The 24,135-nt window shown below is 33.6% G+C and overlaps 4 protein-coding genes across 7 annotated transcripts; 2 read left to right on the forward strand and 2 right to left on the reverse strand.

The window, feature by feature from the left end:
• The first annotated feature begins 7,404 nt into the window (after positions 1 to 7,404).
• On the forward strand, positions 7,405 to 9,077 carry LOC123214473 (gibberellin 2-beta-dioxygenase 1-like). The gene is made up of 3 exons (XM_044634252.1): positions 7,405 to 7,870; positions 7,953 to 8,295; positions 8,588 to 9,077. Exons 1-3 carry the CDS (start codon positions 7,467 to 7,469, stop codon positions 8,837 to 8,839), a joined length of 999 nt encoding a protein of 332 aa, XP_044490187.1. The 5' UTR covers positions 7,405 to 7,466; the 3' UTR covers positions 8,840 to 9,077.
• A 1,713-nt stretch (positions 9,078 to 10,790) lies between these two features.
• LOC123229308 (cationic amino acid transporter 8, vacuolar) lies at positions 10,791 to 13,517 on the reverse strand. Its single transcript, XM_044655046.1, has one exon. It carries the CDS (start codon positions 12,752 to 12,754, stop codon positions 11,003 to 11,005), a length of 1,752 nt encoding a protein of 583 aa, XP_044510981.1. The 5' UTR covers positions 12,755 to 13,517; the 3' UTR covers positions 10,791 to 11,002.
• A 1,556-nt stretch (positions 13,518 to 15,073) lies between these two features.
• Positions 15,074 to 22,346, forward strand: LOC123222395 (ubiquitin carboxyl-terminal hydrolase 15). 4 transcript variants are annotated; one of them, XM_044645156.1, is made up of 14 exons: positions 15,074 to 15,294; positions 16,789 to 17,166; positions 17,504 to 17,942; positions 18,031 to 18,451; positions 18,527 to 18,672; positions 18,784 to 18,872; positions 19,040 to 19,125; positions 19,231 to 19,393; positions 19,632 to 19,755; positions 19,892 to 20,049; positions 20,150 to 20,234; positions 20,492 to 20,704; positions 21,116 to 21,177; positions 21,501 to 22,346. In XM_044645156.1, the coding sequence occupies exons 2-14, from the start codon at positions 16,880 to 16,882 to the stop codon at positions 22,030 to 22,032; spliced, it is 2,805 nt and encodes a 934-aa protein (XP_044501091.1). In that variant the 5' UTR covers positions 15,074 to 15,294; positions 16,789 to 16,879; the 3' UTR covers positions 22,033 to 22,346. The 4 variants fall into 4 exon arrangements, with proteins under 4 accessions (XP_044501091.1, XP_044501075.1, XP_044501083.1 ...); XM_044645140.1 differs by having other exon boundaries at positions 16,815 to 17,166; XM_044645148.1 differs by having other exon boundaries at positions 16,839 to 17,166.
• A 79-nt stretch (positions 22,347 to 22,425) lies between these two features.
• On the reverse strand, positions 22,426 to 23,430 carry LOC123222413 (heme-binding protein 2). The gene is made up of 2 exons (XM_044645178.1): positions 23,101 to 23,430; positions 22,426 to 22,995 (listed from the first exon to the last, which is right to left on the reverse strand). Exons 1-2 carry the CDS (start codon positions 23,358 to 23,360, stop codon positions 22,554 to 22,556), a joined length of 702 nt encoding a protein of 233 aa, XP_044501113.1. The 5' UTR covers positions 23,361 to 23,430; the 3' UTR covers positions 22,426 to 22,553.
• Positions 23,431 to 24,135: the final 705 nt, after the last annotated feature.

Below are 24,135 nucleotides of genomic sequence, written 5' to 3' on the forward strand. Positions count from 1 at the left end.
AGGTTGTTTTGTAATTTTAATAAAATGGCAAAACAGTAATTTTTAGAAAAACAACCATATTCATTAATAGATATAGATGGCAAATAAAAATTAATTTTTTAAATAATAAAACTATGCTTATTTATTTTAAATATATAAATATATACACATTTATATATGTCATTAAATAATTAAATAATTTTGAATAAAAGATAAAATAACATTCAGTCATATGATAACATATATAAATATATATTTAAAATAAATACACATAATATTGCACTCTTTTTAACTTAAGAAATGAGAATTTATCATTTGGGAAGTAGTCATTTGGCCTAAGCAATGCCCTGTGATCCACCAATAAATGAGATAGGTAGGCCATTGTTGTTTTAATTTGAAGGTAGGGAGAATAACGTCATGATTTGCGAAAGAATAATGAATTTGGTAAGATCTTTATATATGGGTCCATTCATTTTATGCATTATTGATTATTATAAGATTGCTAATCAATTCATGACTTTCAATTATGATGATACTGTTGACTTATCATTTTCCCAAACAAACTCCTACGCCTTTCCTTTTACAATATTAAAGACATAAAATAGATAGATTATGATGCACATTGGCATGGTCACCCTCATTCATTCTATCAAGCTTGATACTTTAAATTAACTATGCATATCAACTATGGATAAAAGCTTGAAAAATCAATTTTATCAAATTGGATATACATTGTGTATTTGATTGTCAGTTGATAGACCAAACAAAATTAAGTACGTACTTTATACATTTCGTATTTAGAAAAATCTCATATATATTTTATATTTATACATTTTTTAACATTTCCGTTTTGTGTTTCTATTTCCATGCTACATGGTTTATGTAACTCATATTCTAAATTGAAAAAATCGAAAATAAGATTAACCTAGTTTTGGAGTACATATCTAACTTTATAAATTGGAGTAGCCTTACCCACCCACTACCATAACATGTATGGCTTATATTTCTTTTACCATTTTAGTGGCATTATATGCTAGTCTAAATTAAAATTGGGTTGAATCTTATCGTAAAGTCATATCAAAGCCACCTCAATAAATTATAATCATTTGAAAAAAAAAATGTACAACTTGTGTGAGCTGTTTAATACCTAAGATTATCGTTATGGTACCATGCATCTCTAAAATATTTGATACGTCCTATAAAAATTTCATCATTTACAGCATTTATTTATAGGGAGGGAGCCTGTTTCTGTTTCAGTGGGAACAAGAAAAAAATTAGAACGTTAAAAAGTTGCTGATAAAAAATATAAAAATTAACCATACAAGCAGGAGAAACCGAAAAGTAAATTTATTTGGAAATATAAATATACTCTGAGTGGGAGAAAAAATATTTAAAAAATGTCGAACATATACGTTGAGATTAATGAATAAAGGAGAAGGGTGTTTATTGCTCATAAAAGTTTAAAAGTTTAAAAGACTATTTCCACTCAAGATTAGGTAAAACGATAAAAATATGTTTGTGAGAATTTAAAAATCCAAGTATCTATCCAAAGTTTAATCTATTTTTACATATTCAAGATTTTTTTTTTATAGTTAAGAGTAAAATCATCGTTTAATTAGTAATATTAAAATAAATAAAATAAAATTTTTTTTTTTCTATTTGGTTTGGAAAACAAAAATTTTTTTTCTCAAAATTAAGTTTTAAAAAACTCACTTTTTCTCCTTAGGGTTTTGATTTTCTACCAAAATTGCTCTCTCTCTAATAATTGGCATTGTCCGACTATCTCTCTCTCTTTTTTAAGACTTGTCTTCACAGGAGAAGACTATTATTTGTCTAGACAAATAGACGAAGTCATTGATTTAATTGGAATTGATGACCACATCTAGATCCATAGGCAAGTCGACAACAAAAGGCGATGGAAAGACTGCAATTGATTCAATGGAAACGCAAGGGATTTGTCATCGAAGCTGATCCTTCATCTTCAATTTGTAGTCAGTTGAAGCTTCTTCACCTTTCATTAGAGTCATCGATTGTGATAGAAGGAGAAGGGAGAAAAGAGATGATGGTTGTCGTCGTCATAAGAGAGAAGAAAACCTAGAGATTGAGGGGGCAAAAGTCATTTTTTAAAGTTGAGACCATGGTGAAATGTTAATTTTTTTAAAATTTGAGTGGAAAAATGAGATAAAATTATATATTTTTAAATATTATTGTTTAACTAATAGTTTTACCTTTACATTTAATAATAATTTTAACATAAATTTAGATATCGATAAATCTTTGAATTTTTAAACTTGTATAAATGTGTTTTTATTTTTTCACCATGTAGAAATATTCCTTAGGTCTTTACAAAATAATACTTTATATTATTTAATGGGGACATGTGCCCCCAGAGCTAGCCATCCAAATATTAAAGGAATATTATTTGTGACATGATTAATGATCATTCAAATGTTTGAAAGATATTTAAGTGTTTGTCAATTGGCAGACCATATACAAAAGAATTGGTTAACATGTGATTTACTATATAATTAATTGGTACAATTATCCATATACATTTGAATATAAATGACCATTTCTCATCTAAATTTTGATGAAATGATAATATTATTTAAGTTAAAAAAATTTATTTCCTGATATGTTCGCTAATTTTGTTAATATATAAAATTACTAATTTATTCTTTTAAAAAAATTATAGGACTATCTTTAATATTTAATATAAATATCAATTATCAAATATGTCTTTTTTTTTAAATATGAATATACCTTAAACTAATCATTTTTACCATCACTATCGATGATAAAAAAACTAAATTTAATAAAAGAAGTCAATGAAAAACACTCATATCTATCACCAATGGTTGTCGGATCTTTATCTTCATCATCTTAGTTTTGTCACTATCACCGCCACCACCATTATTTCGTAATTGTGACACTCTCATCAATAACATTTGTTCAAACAGTTATGAACACTTTCAGAAACTTGTCTAAAGGCTGATCAACTTGACTAGTTTTGATTTTGAAAAGTTACTTGTCACAGCCCACCCCTCTTTATGATCCCTTTATAAAATTGTCATACTTGCATACCAAATTGACCAACGCTAATAGCCTTACAAACTTTAAGAGCACAAACACCCCATAAGAAAGTGCACTCTAGATACTTCACCTAATGTAATCTTTGGTTTCACTTGAGATGGGCATATTGAATTTGATTTTCTTTTCGAGTTAAAAAATTTTCTTTTTAAATTAAAAAAAAATGTTTATATAAACTTGGTTCAATTTGTATATCAAATCAATTTGTGTAATTAAAAAATAATTGAAAAGAGCATTGTTGAGACCTCCTATCCACATTAATTTCTAATTTCACGTATTTTCTTTTCTCTTTTGACATTACTAATACCATCCAACTCACTAATTCCGATCCCAATAATTTTGCTTGGATCTGATTGATGTAGTGTTTGTGTTTGCTACGAAGATATTATGGAGAAAGTGAAGAAAAGGATTTGAGATGTATAGGTATTGGGGAATTGAACTTACAGTGAATAAAGAATAGAGATGGAAAAAGTTAATTTGATAATGAAAGAAAGGGGGAAGTAGGCAGATAAAGGAAGGGAGGGAAGTGAAAATTTAAAAAAAAAAAATGAGAAGAAAATTTTTTTAGATGAAGTGAAATATAACCTTTATGTGTTTAATAGATGTTAATACACATTGGAATTTGAGAGAATTTTAGGTAAAATAACTTTTCTAACCTTCTAATTATTGCTTTTCATTAATAAAATTGGATAACGGTGGAAAAATAAAATTTTCAAACTTAAATGATAAATATGTATTTCATCAAAGTTTGGGTGGAAAATTTCAGTCGGTAATGAATGATTGATTTTGTACTATATTCTAAAAGCCAAATGACTTTGATAAAATAACAAATTCTCACATTTAAATTTAAAAGGTCCAAATTTTAACCTATCATCTATTCTTTTAATGAATTATGTTTGGTTCTTTTGGAAGTGATTGTTTACCCTTTTATTGAAATTATCAAATATTTATTGACACTTAATATAAATGTCCAATTTATCAATATATTTTTACTAATTTTAAAATTTATTACTTAAAGTCTTCAAAAATATCAAAACCCTAATCAATTTCAAAATTTATCACTTACACCCCTACAACCAAAATATTTTTATTCACTAACAAAGAAGTAGTTGAATCAACCATGGTAGGAAGGAGTTGTTGTCGACAAAGATGATTGAGACACAAATATTGCAAGAAGAGGGAGATAAGACACACATGGATCACTAGCGATGATTTATCCAATTGACTTTTTTCTTGGCAAAAAACTGAGAAGACAACAAGAGAGATCCATTATATGAGATGTCAATTCAAATTTTGGGAAATCAGTTGAGATTGGATTGAGAAGAGATAACAAATGACAGAAAAGAGTGATAATGAAAAGGAAATAAGGAAGGAAAAAGGATAAAATAGAAAGGGAGAAAAGGAAAAGGTGTTACAAATGATAAGAAAAAAAGAAATAAAAAATAAAAGAGAAAAAAAAAAATCTTCAATATAAATGACTTTTTAGTTCTTTTAATTAAGGACCATTGATAGAATTAAGGGGGACCGAGATGGGGTTAAGGGAGGTCAGATGAATCCCCTTGACTTTTAAAATTTTTTAATTTGATATATGTAAAATTTTGTTGACCCCTATAGATTTAGAAAAATTTTTAGTTTTAAATATATAAAATATTAATATAATTCTTAAAATTTTATATTAAGTCTTTTAAATTTCTTTATTTTTTAGTAGCTCTAATATATTTTATTTTTATTCAATATTGACTTCTCTTAATTTTATTTATGGATCTACCACTAACTACAATTTAGACTTTACAAACTCCAATGGATAAAAATTCTTCACTACATCTCCTTAGGTGGAAAGCAATCATTTCTAAACCTCTACCACCGCCCATGATAATATTTTGATTCTTGTTAGACATTTTTAAATTGTGAAAAGGCCAAAAGACTTGTTCCCATTCAAGGTATAGTGAAAACCCAAAGTCCCACCTTACTACTTTCAAAAACCCAAACTCTCATCCATAAATCAATTTCTATTAAAAATTTTAATTAAAATTAGAGGTAAAACTGTTATTTACTAACAAGTTTTAAAAAATAAAAATTTTATCACATTTTCCTCTCAAGTTTAAAAATATAATAATTTCCCCCCGCTTAAGGTTTGAAATGTGACCATCCCCCTTCTAAATCCCTAAGTTTTATTTCTTCTCTCTCTGGTGACTATATTCGACAACGATGACAAACTAAAGCAGAGAAGAAGAGACTATGACATCTCCAACATCATTGCCATCTCTTCCTGGATGGAGATGTCACTGAGTTCCATATCTTCTTTTCCATATAGGAAGAGACAACCATCGCTTCAAAACCGAGTTGTGTCACCATCGCTCAAGAATTACGTCACCATCAGATGCTTCGTTGTCATCTAACATTGAGAGATAAAGAGAGGTCCACAGAACTGCGTCGTCGTCATTATGCCGTAAGGGAGCGAAATTGTTAATGACAAATGTTGGGCTGATCGACTATTCAATCCCTGGTTGAGGGATGGTTGGAGAAGGAGAAGGAGGTTGCTGGAAGAAGGGCAACAAATGGAAACAGTTTGGGGGGTGAAACAAATTTTCTAAAAGTTTAGAGGGCGGTTGCAAAAGAAAATTTTGAAAAGTATAAAACCTTAGGGTTGGATGGGGGAAATGGTTATTTTTTTAACTTTGAATATGACAAAAATTATTAGTTTTTTAAATCTAGAGGAAAAAATGTAATAAATTTTTAGTTTTTAAATATTTTTATATATGATAATTTTATTTTTAATCTTAATAATAAATTTTAATAGAAGGGTGTATATTTAGATTTTTAAAACTTGAAGGGTATAAGTTGCGCGGGAATAAGTCTTTTGGCCATGTGGAACTGAAATTTATCAATTCATTTCTAATTTTATAAAGAAATTTGAAAATTTAACGAATAAAATATAAGCCAAACGACTATTTCCCACCCAAGGTATGCTGTAATGACAAGTTTCCACCCTTTAATTATGGAAACACTAAACACCCACCCATGACCGGTTAGATTTAACAAAACCCTAACGGTGATAAGGGTAAAATCATCATTTTCTCTAAAATATTAAAAATAAACTAAAATAGAATATATTTTGCCCCCCTAAACTTTAAAAACTAAAATTTCCTCAGCCTAAGTTTTAAAAAATCGCAGTTTCACCCTCCTGAAGCATTGCCGACGGTCTCTCCCTCCCGAAGCATCCTCACCTTCCGGAGATCTCTTTTCTCCCATTTGGACTTCCAATTGGAGTCGGAGAAGCTGTGGAAGACGAAGAACTTCATCGGGGAAGATGAAGACAAGACGACGAGACGACTCGTCGTCCTCTGGGAAGACGAGTCGTCTTCATCTGGGAAGACGATTTCTCTTCCTAGACGGCTTCTCTCTGCATCGGATGCGTTGAGGTCGAGTTGAGAGGGGTTGTCGGTGGAAGAGAAACTGTTGGGAGGGGAAGACGGCCGGTGATGGCGCCGGAGAAAGCGACGGAGAAGGGTTTGGAAATTGGAAGGGTTTGGAAATAAACCCTAGGGGGGAAAATGTAATCTTTTCAAACTTAACTTAGAGAAAGAAATGTTAGTTTTTAAACTTTTAGGGGGGAAAATGAGATTAAATTTACCACCGTTATGGTTTTGTTAAATCTAACCAACCATGGGTGGGTGTTTGATGTTTCCATAGTTAAAGAGTGAAAACTTGTCATTATAACATATCTTGGGTGGGAAATAGTCGTTTGGCCTAAAATATAATCCATACAGAAAGTTACGAAGGAGCCGAAGCCACGTACGTACAGAGATGAAGGACAGTTAGAAGTGGAGGCTGGCCTTTCAAGACGTGTATTTTAAAACAGTTCTTTGTACAAAAGAATGATGTGTGGGACCTTAACTACATCCAGTTACTTTCCGGTGGCTTTGTAATTAAATAAATCGGTAAATTATGATTTTAAAATAAAAGAATGAAAATAAAAATATTTGACTAAAGGCCAATTTATTCTTGCTTATCCATAAGACATGATGCGGTCGATTTCACTCTAATATTCCCCGTATCTTTTATTTTATTACACAATTAAATCATGATTTTTAACTGTACTTCGAAAGATTCTAGGCATGACAGAATCTTTGTTAATAACTTAGTTTTAATTATTTGTTAATAAGAATTTGAATAGCAATTCTTTGTTTGAGACTTGAGGGGGGTATTTTCTACTTCTTGAAATTACAGGATCTCCATGTTTTAAATAAAATTCCAAGGGTGCATGAAATATTCTCTCCAATTTTTTATTTTCTTTTTCGTATTTTTCTTGTATAAATTGTCCCGCTGAACTCAATGCCATTCAATTCAATTCAGTTCACTTCTTCTGTAAAGAAAGCTCATCCGCAAACTCAACAATGGTTGCCTTGTACAATCCAGCAATAGAACAGTTTCCATTCACAAAAACTTCGTGCAATACCTCCACATTGTTTCCCGCAATCCCTTTGATCGACCTTTCAAAGCCCGATGCTAAAACTCTCATGATCAAGGCCTGTGAAGACTTCGGTTTCTTCAAGGTCATCAACCATGGAGTTCCCCTGGAATTCATTTCCAGACTCGAAGCTGAAGCCGTCAAGTTCTTCTCTTTACCCCTCTCGGAGAAGGAACAAGCCGGCCCTCCTTGCCCCTTCGGCTATGGCAACAAAAGTATTGGCCCAAACGGCGATTTGGGTAGGGTTGAGTACCTCCTCTTCACCGCCAATCAAGATTCTAATCTCCAACGATTCGTTTATCCTCTCGGAAAAAATCCGGAAAAGTTTCGGTATAAACCTGCAGAAAAATCATTCCTTTTTTATTTTCGTTTGCATAGCTGTGTTTCATAATCTTGTTTGGTGTTGCTGCAGCGCCGCTTTGAATGATTATGTATCGGCGGTGAAGAAAATGGCGTGTGAGATTCTGGAACTGATGGCGGATGGATTGAAGATTCAACAAAGAGATGTGTTCAGTAAGCTTTTGATGGATGAACAGAGTGATTCTGTTTTTAGGCTGAATCACTATCCGCCATGTCCGGATATTCAGGCTCTGAACAATACGATTGGATTTGGAGAACACACAGACCCTCAAATTATTTCTGCGTTGAGATCCAACAACACTTCCGGCTTGCAAATTTCTCTCAGAGATGGGAGATGGATTTCAGTTCCTCCTGATCAAAACTCCTTTTTCATCAATGTTGGAGACTCATTACAGGTATACAATTTGTACAGTTTTTATGGTTTTATTTGTCCATCATCACTAGTCACACCTTTCTCTATCGCAGAGACAAGATATCTTTCTTTTTAACTTTTTCAAGACTTCACTGTTTGTTCTTCTGTGCATACATGCACGTCATTCTTATCTATAACTATCGAATATAGCTGCCATCAAAAGCTTTTGCCAGTACCCAAGCATGAAATGTTTTTTCCTATCTGTATTGATGATCAATAGAGTTGAATTACTGTTCGTTAATGGAGATTTCTGTGTTGGGTGGTTGATTATGCAGGTGCTGACCAATGGGAGGTTTAAGAGTGTATGGCATAGAGTTCTAGCGAACAGTTTGAAATCTAGAGTTTCAATGATTTATTTTGGTGGACCACCATTAAGAGAGAAAATAGCTCCACTACCTTCACTCATGGAAGGCCATGAACAAAGCTTGTACAAAGAGTTTACTTGGTTTGAATACAAAAAATCAGCATACAGTTCAAGACTTGCAGATAACAGGCTGATCCACTTTGAGAAAATAGTTGCCTCATAATGTATGTGATACCCAAATCAATGGTTTAGATTAAGAGTACCTATCTTGTTTAATGCATAAACACATCAGTAAAAGTTTCTTCAGTCAAGTATGGAAGTTTGAATACTTTGTAAAATAAAGATGTACTTGGGTTAACTGAATTTAGAGGAGAAAAGTGTAGTGCGTCGCTGATTTTGAATCCCAAACAGTGAAGAAAAGGTTGGTGATGAAAAGAAGATCGGTGGCACATTGTAAAACAGAAGAATCTTGTGGGTTCTTTTCATTGGGACCATTATTGTCTCTGCATCATGAACAACAACAGGCATTAGACCATGACTTGAGCCTGCCAAGGCCCAAGAGTAAACCGCGTGAAAAGCTAGGATTTCCTTTCCATCTTTTTCAACAAAAGTATTCTGACATAATCGTTGGTCGGCAGCCAGCAAGGCTCTAAGCTATTTCCGAAGCCAGAGGAAGTTTATTTTTTTAATACTATTGTCAGAATAATACAATGCACTATACCTATTTCATAATATAATATTACATCATACAAAATAATATATATTTTTAAGATATATTAAACCACATAGTATATATCTTATATTATAATATATATTATTAATATAAATTGTATCTTATTTTTATAGAAAATAAAAATATAAGATAAGTGTATATAAAAAATTCTAAATTTTTAAAAGTATTTGTGATATTTTTCAAATTGATAATATGTTAATTATAATTTTAATTAATTAATTGTTATTTTATTATATTATTCTTAGAAGGTATATTCTACGATACAATATAATATATGATATAAGATATTTAGTTTTTGATATATAATACAATATATAATTTAATTATCATGGTTAAGAGTCAGTTTGTATAAATACACATATATTGAATGAGCTGTATGGTGATTATAGGATCATTCACTTGATTTGGGTTTACTCTTGTTTGGCATGATCAATTTAAACATGATTAAATCGAAAAGGTAATTCTCAATTAGACACACAAGGCGTAATTTGGCTAAAATAAGAGTTAGTAGTTAAAAAAAAAAAAGGCAGTCAGAATATTGCCATTACATAGACTTTTCTTTTAACACATCAAGCTGCTATGAAGAGAAGACCCTTATAAAATCCTTACCAAATTAATTTGAATATGCATATGGTGGTAAGTCTTGTGAACTTTGAATCACCATTTTGCAAATTCACTGCATACAAGAGAAAAGTTGGAAGAATTAGTGATGATTATAAACAGATAAACTGTCTTTATCCATTGGTACTTCACTTGTTCAATTGTAATTTGTGGTCCAATTCAAGAAATATAAGCCACATGATTCAAGCAAATGAAGAAACAAGTATAAGGTGCAGATTTGAGCATATTTTTGGTAAAACATTTCAATTCTTGTTCCTCTAAGACTGAAAAGACATAGGCTGAAAACAAATCGACTGACCTCATATGTTATGTGAAAAATAAGTTAATTATTTAATCTTGATATGACTCGAATAGATTGGAAAACCCATGTCCTCTTTCTTGCTTAGATGCCCTCACTTTTATCACTCAAACTATTCTTTGAGAGCCCTTCATATAGTATTTAATAGGGAAAATTTGCTTATTTAGTCTACAAATACAAAATGAAAGTTGAAGAATTAGTTACAACAAGAAATAGATTTTAATGTTTTTCTCACTAGTTTGATACTCTTAAAATTGTGATTTTCAAAGTAATAGTTTTTTTTTTTTTAATTGGAGAACCTGTCAGTGTTTGTTGGACGGGTAAGCTGAGGATATCATTATTGAATCTACAATAATTGCACCAGGTAAGTTAAAGTTTCATAAGCGTGATAGAGATTCGAACCCAAGTTTTTATCTTGAAAGTTTTGATACTCTATCAGTTTTATTAACCTTTGGGTCAAAGTAATAAGCTTTAGTTTCACGGGAATGTACATGTAAATTGAAAATTTAACAAACAACAGACTTGATTAGAATAGGCATTAATTATTGATAAGAGATCAAGAAGTAAACAATCAATGTATGGACTAATGCAATTTCATTTCAAAACTACAGATTCTAATAACAATCTGCGCAGAATCGCACAGATCATCCTTACTTCTTTAGCAATATAAAAAGAATGTCTATACCACCATTAATGTGCTACCACTTCAGTTTTGAAGCATCCCTTGACAAATTTCACAGGCCTTCGTTGAGTTTCGATTCTTCCTGGTTCTGCTGAGCTACATCATAAGTAGCATGAAGACCAACCAACACATAATACACAAGCATTACAACACTGCAAATGACGAACCTCCAAAATGCCACATAACCCAATGACCCCAACAGAAATATATTCATCCCAATTGACAGTGATGGCAACCATGGAACTAAAGGAACCCCCCAAACTTTTGGAACACGCTGCTTTGGAAGCAATGTCATTCCTAGAGTCCCAAAAAACCAAAGCACTGCAGTTATCACATACCCAATCCATCCCTTCCCATTTGAATTCCAGATAGCTGCTATGCTAATTGAAGAAGCAATCACAACAAACAAACACACTAGAAACTTAACCAAATCATTCTTTGGAGTAACACTCTGCTCATAATACCGCCTCACAAGCAATGCAACAGCCACAAGCATAAATATTAAGAGTGTACTAAAGGAGAAAACACTTGACAAAACATCTAAACTAGAGAAAAATGCAATAATAGCACTAAGAATGGTTACCAACAAAGTAGCATAAATAGGTGTTTCAGTTTTGGGGTGAACCAGAGCAAACCAGGGAGGAATCATATGAGCTCTTGCAATCTGAGTCGTGTATCGAGCTTGACCAAGGGATCCCACCAACAAACTTGTAGTCATTCCCTTAAGAGCACAAACACTCACCAGATACTTAGCCCATTTCATCCCAATTTGTTCAAAAGCAACCGAGTATGCAGCATTTACATCAATTTCTGTATACTTCACCATCATGCTCAACGCCAGAGCCATCAAACAATAAATCACAGTAATCACTGACATTGAGCCGACCAAACCAATTGGTATATCCCTGGCCGGCTGCTTAGTCTCTTCAGCCATAGTTGCCACCATGTCAAAACCAGTATAAGACCAATAAACCACAGCTGCAGCATCAAAAACCCCCTTTACCCCAAAGGGTGTAAATGGCACTAAATTGGAACTCCTGCCATGAATAAACCCAACAACAATAACAAACACAATCACACAAGCAGTCACAATAGAACTAATCCAATTCAACCACGAAGTCCTCCTCGTCCCGCTTATTGCAATCCCATTAGCAACCAAAAGCACCAAAACCGCAACCGGGTCCAACATGTTAAATCCTTTGGTAAAAGATTTAACTTCAAAACGCAAAAAATCTGAGTTATCAGCATCAATCATACTGGCCAAATACGAAGACCAAGACCTCCCTAATCCGGCTGCACCAACAACTGCTTCTAGAAGAATATTCCCGGCCGCAATATAAGCAATAAAATCGCCTAATTCAACACGAAGATATGAAAAGGACCCACCTGCAACGGGAATTTCAACGGCAAACTCTGTATAGCAAAAAACAGAAAGCAAAGCCGAGATCCCAGAAACAAAAAAGGATAAAACGATGGCGGGGCCGGCGTGGTCATGAGCTTCTTGGCCGGTGATGACGAATATGCCGGAGCCGACGACGGAGCCGAAGCTGAGCCAGATTAAGTCCCACCAAGTGAGGCATTTGTTAAGTGATTTTTGGCTTTCTTTCTGGAGAGTGATGAGCTCGTTGGCATCTGTGGAGCGAGAAAAGAGGCGATTTTTGAGGCGAGGGAATGTTTGTGAGAGTGCTGACTTGTAGGAAGTGAAGCTTTGGAAGGAAGGTTCGGGGAAGAAGTCTTGCTTGCGGCATCGCCAGTAGGTTCTTGTTGTGGTTGATTCTTCGGTTTGTTGTGCCTCTACAGCCATCTGTGATTGCTGTTGTGGAAGCTAAAGATTCAAGGGTTCGATGAAGGAAGAATTTCTCTTACGCTGTTCGCATGAATTAGGTTAAGTATAAATGATTACTGTTTTTTACCCAAAAAATGGCAGTAATAAATGTGAAAATAAGGTGGCATGAGGGGATAGGGCACGAGGGTATCACACAAGATTTTCATTTTACCACTGAAGAATTCCATTTACAGCATAAAACTGATTCTGATGAAGCAGGGCTTCTGGCTTGAGAAGATTGTTGTGGGAGAGGCGAAAGGGCATTAGGGAGTCGACACAAGGAATTCTCAATTAAACCAGCAACACCAGCTGCTACTGATTGAGCACTTGAAGGAAGGAAAATAATAGATCATGTTTCTGGTTTTTATAAGCACTCCAAATCCAAACCTACACAACGGATTGAAGCCCACACAAAATGTTAACACAACTCAAGAAAATACTGCATTGTTTTTATCAACTTCAACAAAGTCGAATCGAAAATTTCTAGAAATGTTGAAACTGGCGATGCGCTTTTACACAAGTAAATCTACACTCTATGATTACATCTTATCACTTTGAACCAGTTATGACATCAACAAACTGAAAACACTTTTTAAACAGGGAAACTGCCGGTCTCACTCCGGCATGTCTGTGGGTCGTGTTGGCACGGTGGTGATACACGGTTGTTGGGGGTAAACTAAGAATTAAGAAAGGTATCTTTAATTTAAAAATTTTTTTAAAGAAAGAATTTTATTTCAGTCGGATTGATATTTTTCGGATTACGCTAATTACATTAAATAGGCTACAAGGCTTATTCTGGTCCCAGACACGATGAAAATCTAAAATCCTACATTATAATTTTTAAAAATTTAAAAATTTACTTATAAAATAATTTTAATTAAAGTTAGAAGTGAAATAATTATTTAATTAAACAAATCTAAAAATTAAACTTCTATTATATACCTTCTTCAAATTAAAAATTTACAGTTTTTTTTTTTTAAATTTTCTTTAAAATGGTAATTTCTCTTTAGAGTTTTTTTTTTCTTTGATAATAATTCTATCATCTTTGGTTGTTGGTTGTTCTCCTTCATATTTTATCTCTTCCTCTCCTCTTCGATCACAAATAGATGGAAATTGTTTAGACACATCGTTATCCAGATAAAAAGTCATTTATTGATGTTTTGTTTGGTTGACAAAAACATCGTCTAGACAATTCATCAGGATTTATTCAATCTAGATGAATCTAGACAATATCCTAACTTAGGGAGAGATAATCAGACTTTTTTCTACAGATTAAGATTGAAAGTATCATCATTAATGGCAAGATATGATGGTCATAGTGGAGAGAAAGTAAGCCCTACGTTTAAAAGGAAAAAATACAATTTTTTAAAGTTTGAAACCTTTAAATTAAAGTAAAATTACTATTTTTTAAAACTTAACGAAGGAGATATAATGAATTTTATATTTTTAAATTTTTTATTAAATAGTAACTTTAATTTTTATTTTAATTAAATTTTTTAATAAAATTTTATTTAGAATAAATATTTAAATTTTAAAAAATTAAAAAGAATCTCTTTTAACATTTTACCGTATCTTGATGGGAACAAGTCATTTGGCCCATTAAAATAAGAGTATTTTATCCCATGTTAATTTGATGATAAAAAAAATTATTACAATATTTTATTCCAGTAATAAAAAAATCCGATCTCACCTTTCCTCCAAATTCTATATATAAATATATGAATTCCCTTACTTTTCGGAGGTAATTAAAGATGTGAAGGTCATCATATGACCGTGATTTTGTTCGCATCCTTATGTGATGATCTAACTGTTGGAGTAGTATATGATATCATAGGCATGGATGCACACACACCACCTCACACATCACACGGTCAAAGCCTCAAAACTTTGACTAAAAAATTAATTAACAGAATATAAAAATTCGTGTCGTCTCTGTCACACAACAGTATAATTGTCCTCCAGAATGATCCCATCCGTCCACGTTTCGCTCAGCTAAAATCATTGGGAAATACGTGCTTCTTGGGTCCCACTTGCAGCCAAAAACCAATCATCTTCTGTCAAATGGGTCCCAGGGATGTCAATAATAAGTCATACATAAAATGAAAATTAATTTTATTAGTTTTTATTTACAATTTTTTAAAATACAAAATTGAAATGATGATAAAAATAATTTGAGTGAGTATAATTGATTTTGATTTGTCTCAGTTAACAACGAATAGTCAGAAGACACGTGGTGAAATAGATTAAAAGTATGATAGTTAGGTCTGAGCAGAAGAGACAGAAATATTACCAAATCTTAAAAAAAAGTGAAAGAGAGAGAAAGTGTCCAAAGTGTGAAGCAGCGAAGCAAACCAAAAACTGAACACAGAGAGAGTGTTGTATGTTTACCATCTAAAGAATCAAAGAATCTTTTTGCAAGAAGGAAGACAAAGCACAACGAAAGACAAGCAAAGATAGTGTTTTCGCTTCGGCCTCTCATTCGTTTTCTTCTTTCTTTCTTTCTTCGTTCCTTCCATCAGGTGTGTTTTTGATCCAATACTCAACTTTTAACCTTGCTTTTTTTTTTTAATCAGTTTGTTTGGTTTGTGCTTGAATCTTTAATTTGAAGTAATGCTTGATTTCATCTCGGTTTTTTTTTCTCTTTCTTGAGTTTTGTTCTTGAAACCTTTGACTTGTTGAGACAATGGTTGGTATGTGAAGTATTGATGTTATTACAGTACAACAATGCTGCATTTTCTTTGTGTTGTTTTGTGCATTTTGGGGAATTCTGTGGAAATGTGAGTGTTTTGAGAGATGGGTTTGTCTTAAGGTCTTGTATTTCAACTAGCTATCTTTAGTTGGGAGAAAATTTTAATTTTGTTCTTTTTGAGTTTCATGCGTTGGGAATTGCTGGGAGATTTGAGGCGTAATTTTTTATGGATACATTTTAAGTCAGCGGGCTTTACATTATGATCCTGTGTGTTTTAGAGCTCTTCAATTTTGACAGGTTTAGTCATTTGAAAGCTATATAGGTATGTTTTATGGGGTTCAATATTGTTGTGAGGATTTACATGATATTGGCTTCAGGATGTGTAAAGGTAGCCATTGTATGGGCTAAATTTTGTTTGATGTGGATGATGTTGAGGGAGAGGAATTAGTTAAAGGGACAGCAGCCTTCTAACAGCGGTTCAGGATAAGTTTGTTGACATCATTGGGCTTGTAATTTTCTCGATTCTATTATTTTTTTTAAAAGAAATTTTGGGCATTTTTAGGAGTTTTTTGGGTGCTTTGTTCTTTAGGTTAGTTTTTTACTTTTTGAATATTGGTTTTCATGGTGTACCTTTGTATGGTTCTGATTTCCTTAGGTTGCTGCTCTTTGGGGTTTTTGTTAAATTTTACATTTTTCTATCAAAGTTAAAAAAATGAATGAAATACTCTTTGTGACTTGAGGGCTTTGCAGTTCAGATATACCATTACTGTGACTGGATCAATGCATAAATAGATGATGAGGCTCTTTGGAGCTTGTTGCGAGAACCTGGGCATTGCTAGGGTTATGCGGAATTAATTTTTATCTCTATGGACTTTGAAAATATCTGGATGCTTGATATTCCACAAAACAAACAAGGGGTCTTAGTTTGTCTAATTTAGTGATTATGTACCACTTTATATTGAATGAAGCAAGTACTTAGTCCATGTCTAGTGAAGTAATTTGAGTACAGTCTTTCATAACAGTGCTTCCTTTACTGCTCTTTACTTTTTGTTGAATGCCTGATAAGATGTTAGAAAAATATATCATTGTACCCTTCATATCTGATGCATAGGGGTGGATACTATAAAAACCAATATGAAAAGAGTTCTTTTATTTGTATGCACACACACTTGCACATCTACTTATATGCAAGCTACTTAAGAGGAATGTAAGATATTTGTTTTTCAGTGCCGATTGCTTGACTCTTTGTATATTATGAATCAGTAATTTGACTGGTTTAAAGGGTGAGCATGATTCATGTTACATTTCATTTTGTGGATTCTAGACATTGATTAATTTCAACTCATTTAGCGTAAGAGACTATCTTTTGGGTAGTGGTTTTAGACAAAATTGGACATGAATGTGTTGGTGGGGACATGCTCGAGCCAAGGGAAGCTGATGTACCTCTCCTATTTCTGGTCCTGGTTGTGCTTCCTGTGGTTGCTTATTTCTTACTTGGTAAATGGAGTGAAACTACAAAGAAGAGGGAGAGGATAAGTTTGCTTGCTCAACTAGCTGCTGAAGAAGCGTTTGAAGAAGAAGCAATGGCTACTGCTAGTGTTATCCCTATTGTTGCTACATCCAAAAATGTACTTCATGTCTGTGCCAGATGCTCTGCTCCTTCTACAACCCGCTGTTCTAGATGCAAGTCTGTCAGATATTGGTACTATCTTTTCCTTTTCTGTTTAACATACTTTATTATTAATATATACTTTTAAAGAGCTTGAATCCTTGTCTAAGGAAGAACCTTTTTGAGATGCATCAAAGCAATGTGCCCTTTTACTTGATCAATTTGTTTTTATCTTTGAATTTTGTGCAACCTTGTCAGATTTTGATACCCATAGTTTTCTTTTGCTTAAGTGATAATTTATGATCCATTAGGTAAGGTCAAGAAAAGATATTGTGTGAGTAGTTTTAACCACCAGCAGGTGTGGTCTATAAGATTGTAATTAAACTTCTATTAGAATCACTCAACATTCACACTGATAACCTGTGTGCAGTTCTGGAAAGTGTCAGATAATTCACTGGAGACAAGGTCATAATCAAGAATGCCAGCAATTAGAGAAAACAAGCTCATGCTCATCTCCTCTGGCTGAATCAATTCAAGATTCAGTTCTACTATATGAAAACTTAAGCTCTCAGTTATCTGGGCATTATAGTAAGGCTGGGATGGAGAGAGCGCCATTAGATGACATGATTCATCCATCAATATGCAGAGGTGCCTATGCTGCCACACATTGCTCTGCAGTTGATTCCTTTCATATCTCTATGCTGGAGAGAACTGCAGATAAGCGGGTTTGCTGTAAATCCAACAAAGAACCTTTAAGAAGAGAGGACACAACTGTATTTGATTCTGACAAAGGATCCCTAGGGAGTTGCTCTACGAATCCGAATTCCTCTATTAATGTTTCACCAAAAGAGTCTCCATTGAAGCATAAGGTTCTTACCTTTTAAGTTTCTATTTCATATGCCTAAATTTTTCTGTAATCATTTTGCAGTTTCTGATTGTGGTAACCTTTTTCTGCAGTCAAGAACTAGTGATGTTCTTGTGTCAGCTGAAGAAAGTTGGAAACGACACAGTGTCAATGGCTCTAATGTCCATACTCAGGGACCTGCAAGAAGTACAATTCATGAAAATCATTATTATCAAAGCCAACTTGGAAATGTATCTGAATCAAGAGGCAGCTCTGGATTTCCAGTCGCACCATATTCTGCAAAATATGGGACAAATGACCATAAAAATGAGACTGACATTGTTCCTGGTGGAAATGACAAAGTGGTGGACTGTTATTCTGACATGACAGCAGTCAATGGAAATATAAATGTCAAAAAAGCATTGAATCCCAGGGGGACCAAATCTTGTAAATTGGCAAAATCGTCCACTAAACTAGTTGGTGAACAATTATGCTCAGAAAAAGAAAGGAAAGGACTGACTGAGGATGAACTGAGTAGGTCTTCTGGATTACTTCTCCTTTCTATACATTGCAGTTTCTGGTTTTCCTAATTTTGGATTTTTCATACAGAATTTCCTAGAGTGAGAGAAAACATCACAGCACAGAGAAGCAGTGGGGTCTCCAAAATGGGAATTATGAAGATGATGGGCTTAAAGAAGTCATCCAAACTCAGACAGGATGCCCCAGAACTTTGGCTTGAAAAAAAGAAAATGAAGGTAGGCTTCCTCTCAATATAATTAGATATAATCTGCAATCTGTGCACTATTTATGCTGGATTCTTGAATTATTGACAGATCTCATTTATATTTGTTATTGTGGTGTCTTAGGTGCTGTTTCCTTACGAAGAATTTGTGAAGTTTTTCCACTGTGAAGTTTTTGTTTTATCACCCAGGGGCCTTGTAAACTGTGGAAATAGGTATGGCCTTTCCTTTTGACTATGCCTGTTTCTAAGCAAGGATTTAGAATCTTGATAATTTAAACACAAATGTTTTGATTTGTTTGTATAGATTAAAAGTTGGGCATGCATTAGTTTCTTGATTTGCTTCTTTCACTATTTTGTTGATTATAACTTTTATTGTGCAGTTGCTATGCTAATGCTGTGTTACAGTGTTTGACCTGCACTAAGCCTCTTGTTGTCTACTGGCTGCATAGATCACATTCCAGAGCCTGTAATTACATTTGCTCATTTCCCTTAAGTGCTAGCTTCGATGATATTGATATCAGTGTAGTGTTTAAGCATATATGTGATTTCCTAATTATCATTTGAGTGATAGGTTGCGGGAAAGATTGGTGTCTGATGTGTGAACTTGAGCAACATGTAATAATGTTAAGAGAAAGTGGTGGCCCTCTATCTCCTGGCAGAATCCTGTTACATATGCGAAGTATTAATTGTCAAATTGGGGATGGAAGCCAGGAAGATGCACATGAATTTCTAAGGTCTTTCAAGATCTGTGAGCTGGTTTTTTCTTTTTCCTTTTAAAGACTTTTTCACAGGAGACACTGGTTCTACTTTGCTTTACTTCTGTTCTCACATATCTAACATCTGAATTCAGAATTTATCTGACATAAAAAATTTTCAACTTCTATACTTCAATTTGTAAATTTAATTTCAGTTTTTTATACGTTGAAGAAGATAAATCTTGTACATCACTGCCTTTTTTTTTTTTTTTTTCAGGTTTCTGATTGCTTCGATGCAATCCATATGCTTGGAGGGACTTGGTGGTGAAAGCAGGGTTGATCCTAGGCTGCAAGAAACTACTTTTATCCAACATACTTTTGGTGGGCGCCTTTTGTCAAAGGTTTTTTTTGCTCATTGGCTCCTTTGAAAACTAATATTAAATTTTGTTCTAATAATGTTTTGTACTATATATTTTATCTTCATTTTTATTCTTTTGGTAGTTTTGAATGACATCTCTGTCAATTTCAATGCCATAGGTCAAGTGTCTTAGATGTCATCATGAGTCAGAGCGATATGAAAACATTATGGATCTCACATTAGAAATATTTGGCTGGGTTGAGTCACTGGAAGATGCATTGACTCAATTTACAACTGCTGAGGATTTAGATGGCGAAAACATGTACAGATGTGGAAGGTTTGATAAAATTTTCTTGAAACATGTTCTTTGAAATTTTAAGTTTATTGCAATAAGTTTATTTGTTAACTCATTGGCTCTGCTATGTTTTGATGAAAAGGTGTGCTTCGTATGTCCGAGCAAGGAAGCAGTTGAGTATACATGAGGCACCAAACATCCTAACAATTGTTTTAAAGAGATTCCAGGTATACTTGCTTTATTCATGAGAGTCAATTTTTTATGTTATTCTGTTTCCCTTAGTAATATTATTTCGCTTTAGATTAATATTATTTTTTCAAACTTGGAGTCAAATGCTGTCACTGGATGCCTCTGTTTTAATATCTTCAAATTGATTTTGAGGCTGGCACATCTGTATAGAAATCTAATTGTTCTTATACTATCTGTTTATATTTCTGGGCTTATTGTTATTTGATCTGTTAACTTGTGGGTTTTACTTCATTAGGAAGGAAGATATGGGAAAATAAATAAATGTATCACTTTCCCTGCAATGCTGGACATGATTCCATTTATGACTGGAACGGGTGACATGCCTCCACTTTACATGCTTTATGGTGTTGTTGTACATTTGGACACACAGAATGCATCATTTTCTGGGCATTATGTGTCGTATATAAAAGACATGGAGGGCAATTGGTTCAGGATAGATGACACTGAGGTACATATGTTTCTTTTAGTACTTTTGGTCAGGCAAAATATGTTGATTATTTGCATGTGATATAGGGGATTAAATTCCAATCTATTCTGAACATAACTGTTCTGTCTAATGTACTTGAATCACTTCCTGTCTTTCATATGTTGTTCTATATTCTGAAAGAATATGTATGTATGAGTCCCCACTGACTTGAGGCTTTAGCTTGTTTCCTCCATTTCATGGCAGAAGGGAACCTCTTTACTAATGTATTTTGTTTTCCTCTGGATTATGCTAAAGAACATGATTCTTTTGTTTGATGTATTCAGATCAGACAAGATTAATTGGTTCTGAGTGTAATTTATGAATTTAATTATCACTTTGTTTCTTAATGTAAGAGATGATTAGTTTTTCCCTTTTTTTTTTCCTGGCTTACAGGTTCATCCAGTGCCAATGAGCCAGGTGATGTCAGAAGGAGCATATATCTTATTTTACATGAGGTAGACATTTGATTTGTTGCTAAACTGCGTTAGAAAGAAGTGTTTTCTCTCTGTGACATACTTACATTTTATATTTACCCTGTAAATCTGAAAATATGATAACTCCCAAAAATTCTGTTTCCAAAGCTGGTCACCGGTCTTTTTACATTTTTCTTAATGTTTATCATTTTATATTTTTTCTGATATATATGTCTATGGTTATGGAAAATTTTGCTTATGTCAGGGTCCTGAATATTTTCCAGTACCTGTGTTCACTGGATTAATGTTGTTTGTATGTGTTCCTATTCTATTCGATTTGTGCTCATATATAGATGCTTGCATAGGTCCTGCCCCCGACCACCACCAAGAACAACTTCTGGGAAAGCTATGAGACAGCCGGTTCCAGCTTCTGCAAGTCATTGCACACCTAAAACTCAGATGTCTTCAAGACAAGGACCAAACAAAGCAAGCAGCGATTTTGTGCTCCGGGAATTTTCATCTGATCTCAGACCAGAAATTGTTTCTACCGTAACTGAGCACAACTTTAATGGTATTCGTAGTAGGGCTTCAAATAAAAGTACACTGCCCATGATGGAAAGATATGTTGAGCCAACAAGCATGGAGTTCTCTGATGCCGCTTCAAGTGATTGGTCCTTTTTCACAAGCTCAGATGAGGCTTCTTTCACAACCGAGAGTGCAAGAGACTCTTTCAGCACTGTTGATTATTCTGATACAAATGGAGATCCAGTCTCAATCTTCATGACCGGGTATGCTGAATCTGCCAGTCGCAACACAGTTTGCTGCAGGACTTTTTCAAATAGTAAGCCACAGACTAGGTTCATTTTAGAAAAGAAAGGCTATGTTCTGGACTCTTAGCTAACAACTCAATCTCCACACAAACTACATAGAGATTTTACCCAGGTCAATGATTCTTCAGCTGAATCCTCATCTGATAGTAACTTCGATGTTTTGTAAATTATCGGACGTCTAGATTCTAGTAATTGTAATCTCTAGTTCATGGGTAAGTAGATGTCTTAGGCTAAGCCAGGCAGAAGTGCCTCAAAATTTTTGTTTCCAATAGTTTGTTGATTGAGGCTTCTGAGCCATCAAATGTTAAAACACCCAAGAAAAGGAATATTCATGTTCTCTGTTATATTATTGTTGAAAAATGTAAAGTTCCATTTCCCAAATCTCAGAGATATCCTCGGTGATGTGTTTTATTCAATGTTTGTAGATTTAATACAGATTATCAAACCAACATTTCCTATATTAGCGAATAGATGACACTTTATTTATAGTTGATCTCTCAACATGTTACATGTTACAGTAATCATAAAGCCAAACTCGTTTCCCTGCAGCTTTGGTTTTCACTTCAACACTGATTAGCAAAGTTTTTCTCACAGTATGTTCTCATCTTTTATCTGAAACAACAACCATATCTCATTCACCCTGTTGTCAGATTCAAATGGAGAGTTGTACTGAGCAACAGTGTACACTGAAGTTGAATAAGTTGAGTTATTTCCATGGCTTTTCTCAATGGCACTTGCCCACTTAGTGCCTGAAATACTGGCCTGCAAGGCGGCCGCTTCTTCTCCCACATTCGAATCTGTCACAAACCCACTGAATTGCCTCACTGCAGCATATGTGAGATTCCATTTTTGAGCGTGGAGGCCTTCTGCAGGCGGCGGGTCGGCCTGGTTCGCTTCAGGCACAAAAAAGCTGACAGTGAATGAAGATTTACAAAATGGTCCATCGCTTGGAACAACTTCTGTTATCACTGGAGCTGTCATCTCAATTGTTTTGTTGTAGTCGTTCTTTCCTTGAATGTAATCGAATAGCCTGTAAAGAGATTTTATAGATGATGTGTTAATCATGTAATTCGTAAGCGAATTACAAATTAACTTACTAATTATATATTTAAATTCAAGAACTGATCGGTCTTACTGGAGGAAGCCAGTTCTGGTGGCTGCAACAAGAGAAATATCTTGAATAGGAGAAGTTGACATCCACAGAGCCGTACTATATCTTCGAATTTCATAGCCATTTCCAACTTCAACACTGTCAAACTTTGGACACTCAATTCTGGTGCATGTTGGTGGGAGTATGTTCAAGCTCTTTTGGGGCTCTCCGCATGAACCCAAATCAAAAAACGAGAGTGAAGTCAAAAGAAACAACAGCTTGAAGGCGTTAAAGACTGAAGCCATTGAAATGAACTGAAGCAAATGCTGAAGATAACTCAAAAGGGTAGATAAAAAGTTCCAATCAACGTGAAATATTGTCCACAACTTTGTGATTTTACAGCGTTGGGTTGGCTTGGATTCGATTCTTGAGGTTTATGTGAAACCACGTGGAGTTTTTAGGGAATGTTTGGAAGATATGGCGGGCAAACAAAGGGAGATGATAAGCTTCTTCTTTAGTATTTTGTCCTGTTGTACATTATTAAGATATTACTCAGAGAGGGCTCCTTTTTTAGTTTGGTGGATATGGGGGGTTGGATTGTGCTTTATTTTTAATTTAAAATTATTTAATTATATAATAATATATATAAATACATATATATTTAAAATAAATAAATATATATGATTTTATTGTTGGTTAAAAATTAATATATATTCAAAACTTTCAAATATAATATTTAAGTTATTGTTATTTAATAACAACTAAACTATTAATAATATTATTGAAATTTCAATTAAATAATATCCTAATTAACTAAAATATATTATATGAAATTCTCATTATCAAATGGGGCCTAATCAATTATCTAGAGCTCCAGCCTGCCCAGATAACCCTCTAAATCTTAACTTTTATATGTTAATTAGTTAACAAATCTGTATTTAGAAGCTGTATTATTAAAATTTAAAGCGAATATTTCCATTCGATATTATATTTCCTACTTGTCCGGAAATTACATTTAAAAACAAAAACGTTTACTAATGCTATCTGTGGAGGATTTTGGCTTGTCCGGAAACAGGTTGC

Source organism: Mangifera indica, chromosome 1, assembly GCF_011075055.1.
Source record: "Mangifera indica cultivar Alphonso chromosome 1, CATAS_Mindica_2.1, whole genome shotgun sequence".
In the NCBI taxonomy this organism is placed as follows: Eukaryota; Viridiplantae; Streptophyta; class Magnoliopsida; order Sapindales; family Anacardiaceae; genus Mangifera; species Mangifera indica.

Bases quoted from the DNA above. Each gene is read 5' to 3' on its own strand.
- LOC123214473 (XM_044634252.1), top strand. From the start codon at position 7,467: ATGGTTGCCTTGTACAATCCAGCAATAGAACAGTTTCCATTCACAAAA. The intron at 7,871-7,952 runs GTATAAACCTGC...GTGTTGCTGCAG, and splicing joins AAAAATCCGGAAAAGTTTCG to CGCCGCTTTGAATGATTATG. The intron at 8,296-8,587 runs GTATACAATTTG...TTGATTATGCAG, and splicing joins ATGTTGGAGACTCATTACAG to GTGCTGACCAATGGGAGGTT.
- LOC123229308 (XM_044655046.1), bottom strand. From the start codon at position 12,754: ATGGCTGTAGAGGCACAACAAACCGAAGAATCAACCACAACAAGAACC.
- LOC123222395 (XM_044645156.1), top strand. From the start codon at position 16,880: ATGCTCGAGCCAAGGGAAGCTGATGTACCTCTCCTATTTCTGGTCCTG. The intron at 20,705-21,115 runs GTACATATGTTT...CCTGGCTTACAG, and splicing joins TCAGGATAGATGACACTGAG to GTTCATCCAGTGCCAATGAG. The intron at 21,178-21,500 runs GTAGACATTTGA...ATGCTTGCATAG, and splicing joins TATATCTTATTTTACATGAG to GTCCTGCCCCCGACCACCAC.
- LOC123222413 (XM_044645178.1), bottom strand. From the start codon at position 23,360: ATGGCTTCAGTCTTTAACGCCTTCAAGCTGTTGTTTCTTTTGACTTCA. The intron at 22,996-23,100 runs GTAAGACCGATC...ATCTCTTTACAG, and splicing joins ACCAGAACTGGCTTCCTCCA to GCTATTCGATTACATTCAAG.